Source organism: Ricinus communis, chromosome 5 (assembly GCF_019578655.1).
Source record: "Ricinus communis isolate WT05 ecotype wild-type chromosome 5, ASM1957865v1, whole genome shotgun sequence".
NCBI classification, from domain to species: Eukaryota; Viridiplantae; Streptophyta; class Magnoliopsida; order Malpighiales; family Euphorbiaceae; genus Ricinus; species Ricinus communis.
Genome location: NC_063260.1, coordinates 1678026 through 1681573, shown reverse-complemented (window position 1 = coordinate 1681573; position 3548 = coordinate 1678026). Strand labels below are relative to the sequence as shown.

The following is a 3548-nucleotide window of genomic DNA, read 5'->3' as shown; positions in this document are numbered from 1 at the left end:
GGTTCGGGATAAAAAGAAGTCAATACCAACAAGTTATTATGTATATAAATGGCCAAAAATATATTAATAATTTTAAAAAATAAATTTATTATACTAAATCACTTTCCATAAATAACTTAATTTGTCTTAAATTTTCATAACATTGTCATATATATATACAATATATTTTCAATTATATTATTTTTTCTATAGAAAAAATATATTATTTTTATTATACAGAGATAATTTTTCTTAAAATTGGAACCTAAAAATAATAGTTTATTATAATATAACTATTTCTGTATAAGGTATAATTATTGGGATAGTCTACTATAACTCAAGTAGTAATTCAGTTAATTTTAATTAATTAATTAATTACTTTGAACCGGATATATAATGGATGACAGATTCAGATACAAATCTCAACATTCGATAATTTTTATAAATAAAAGGAAAATACTTCGATAAATCCTATTTCTAGAAATAATTGTCTTTATGTCCAATAGTATTTCTTGTCCGTACAGCCATGCTCATCGTCTAATGATCTGGAAACAGAGCAAGAAAAAAGAAAAAAGAAAAAGAAAAAGGAAAACAAACAAGCGGAACAGGGAGAAAGTAGAAGAATTTTTAAGAGAAAAAATAAAAGTTAATGCATCTGAAAAGGGCATTATGGAGCTCCAGATTCAAGGAAAACTCACCGGAAGAAGAAGAATCATCAGCAGATCCACCGCCCCAGCAACCGTCGTCAACGGCGGTGGATGAGTTAGTTAACTCGTTAAACAAACAAAGATTATACAGAGAAGTAACTCTCGCCCTCCGCACTGGTCTCAAAGATGCTAGCGCCGAATTCTCTTTCCTTCGACTCCGTGGCCTCCGCTCTCTTCTTAACTTTCTCCGATCTGTTGCTCAGTCCGACTCAAGAATCAACCTCTTTTGTCAAACTCAGTCCATACCTGAACTCCAAGGTTTAATTCTAATTTCACTATTTTGTAATTGACAGATTCTGATTAAATCGAATTATTATAATTATTATTTCTTTTTTCCTTTTTTCCGGGTTTGATATGAGCAGTGGTTCCAGTTTTGTTTGAACATTGCTTAAAAGAAGGAGAGGATGACAGAGTGGAGAGTTTGGATGTTATATTTGGGGTAGAGCCTCTGAAGATTACTAGTCCTTCAACTGGTGCTGAAATTGCGCTTGCTCTTCGTGTTCTTGAAGGTTGTTGTCTTCTTCATAGCGAAAGCACCATTTTGGCGCATCAACATAAGGCTATTGAGGTAATTCCACTATTTCATGTCTTCCGTTATAGCGTTAGAATTTTAGCTGTATCATGTGTGGGTAGCTAAAAGTTAGTAACTGAATTGACTAATGTGTCTGTTGATCCTTTTAGTTCATTTTTAATACAACATTGCATTTGTAAATAATTAGTTTGGAAGATTTGATTTGCAGGTTTTGTTGCATATATTATCAAGTAGAGGTGCGGCGGAGCAAGGTGCTTGTTTAGATGCTCTAATTTCAATAATGATGGATTCATCGTCCAATCAAATGGTATCCTATTCTTTCTCTCTTTTTAAATTTTGTTCTAGGTGCTATCTCTAGATTAACTCTAGATATATGTATACAAAAAAAAAAAATTATTCTAAGTATATTTCCTTATTAGTAGTTTATTCTAAATCAAGAATGTTATGAAAGGTTCTTAATAAATCAAGTAATATCTTTGGCTGTGAGAGTAAGGGGTTGTTTGGCATCAAAGTTGGAACCTCAATTTGTATGCTATTTTGTTTTTTAAATTTTGAAAATTATTTTTGGCAAAAAGCAGGTGAATTAGTACTTTTTCCAAAATCATATTTGAAAAAGAACAGTTTAGAAAAAAATGAAAAAAATCAACATATTAAATCAAAAAAATTCTACATCTGCTTTTTCAACACCCCGTAACAATCCCAAATATACCCTAAGCTAAATCTCATAAATTCTTTAACTTGTTGCTAAATCTCATAAACTATACCGCCTAAAAAGTGGAAGAAATAAGTTAAATTTGGGGCTCAGGAGTTTGCGTGCAAATAAGCCAGACTCAAATTTTTCATAATCATGTTCAGTAGCTTTAACTGAAATAATATATGATTTTGGAAACTTACAAATGCTAGTGATATGCAATAGCAATTCTCTTTTGCAACAAGATTGAACCATAATTTCAAATCGGTTAGATTGTTTTACTCACCATACTTAATGTCTATTTTTTTGTTGATATGTGGATAGGATTTTGAGGTTTGTAATGGTATTGAGGAAGTGGCGGTGCTCATTAGGGACAAGCAAGTGGATGAAAATCTCAGGTTCTCATTGATTTCTCATATTAATATTGGGATTATGTTGCTTTGATTAGATATTAAATCTCGATTACTTGACATGGAGAACACCACTAATGAAAAAAGAAGACAATGTAAAAATATTGATGAAATTGATACAGAAAAGAAAGCAGTCTGTTATTAGTTAATGTCAATGAAACTGTTTTTATACAGCCCTCACAATTTTTTTGTATATATTATATTATATTTATTTATTTATTTATTAAGTTTTCACTTTTGATTATCAAATTATGATTATAGAGTGCCTTTAAGCAAGATCTCTAACCGAAGGTCCACTAGTATTTTAAATGGCTTTACGTGTACGTGAAGCTTGTCATCTTTGTGTTTACATGTGCTTTAGATAATGTTTCATCATTTTTTTAACACATAAGATTTTTTTTTTGTCTCCAAAGTCAAAAAATATGTTTTGGATTCCAAATTTACTCCTAAAAGTATGATGGTTTTATTTATTATTAGGTTGAAATGTGGGGAATTCTTGCTGCTATTCATTGGCCATGTTAATAGAAGGGAAGGACCTCCATTGTATACTATACATGAAGACATAAGGCGACTTCTTGGTGAGACATCGGCATCCTTGATATGGGCAGCCAGTCAATTTGGCTCAACCCTTGACCCTGAGCAGAGAATGACTGCACTACATATACAAGCTCGCAGGGTACTTGAGTCACTCGACTTGTACTAATTTAAGTATATGAATGTTCTTCTGAAACTTGTTAGCTTTGTTTAGCAATTTGCAAGGTTGTGCCTATTTCTACAACCGATATTTGCTAATGCCAAAATCTCATAAATATTCTTAACTTACAAGTTGCATAAAGTGCTTATGTATTAACTAATGTAGAGGCAGGAGAGGAAGGGCGAAAATATATGCAGCCTGAATTGCTCTCTTAGTTCCTCTTAACTCTCTTTCTTTTTTTGGTAGCCTTAGCACTTCATATGTTGTTGCTCTTTCTCCAAGTTTAAGCTAAATAGAACAATATCTTGCAATGATCAGATGCAATTCTATAGTATCAAATGAATGCTATATCTGTTCAATTTGAGATAGATATGTTCTCAAGTTAGCCTTTTTACCATCTCATTCTAACTATGATCCGAGGTTCTGCGATGATCTGGTTTTACATGACTACCATCTCAAATTGTTTAGAACCACAATCATGCGTACTAAGCCCTGCATACCCTATGGATTTATTCAATGGCTAAATTGATGGCGT

General features: G+C 32.0%; 1 protein-coding gene across 1 annotated transcript; it reads left to right on the top strand.

Moving 5' to 3' along the window:
- The first annotated feature begins 427 nt into the window (after positions 1–427).
- Positions 428–3337, top strand: LOC8260673. Its single transcript, XM_048373577.1, has 5 exons — positions 428–944; positions 1049–1254; positions 1427–1525; positions 2234–2307; positions 2797–3337. The coding sequence occupies exons 1-5, from the start codon at positions 629–631 to the stop codon at positions 3020–3022; spliced, it is 921 nt and encodes a 306-aa protein (XP_048229534.1). The 5' UTR covers positions 428–628; the 3' UTR covers positions 3023–3337.
- Positions 3338–3548: the final 211 nt, after the last annotated feature.

Excerpts from the sequence above, each read along its gene's own strand:
- LOC8260673 (XM_048373577.1), top strand. The coding sequence starts at position 629 with ATGCATCTGAAAAGGGCATTATGGAGCTCCAGATTCAAGGAAAACTCA. Across the intron at positions 1,255-1,426 it reads ATCAACATAAGGCTATTGAG|GTTTTGTTGCATATATTATC; the intron begins GTAATTCCACTA and ends TTTGATTTGCAG. Across the intron at positions 2,308-2,796 it reads CAAGTGGATGAAAATCTCAG|GTTGAAATGTGGGGAATTCT; the intron begins GTTCTCATTGAT and ends ATTTATTATTAG.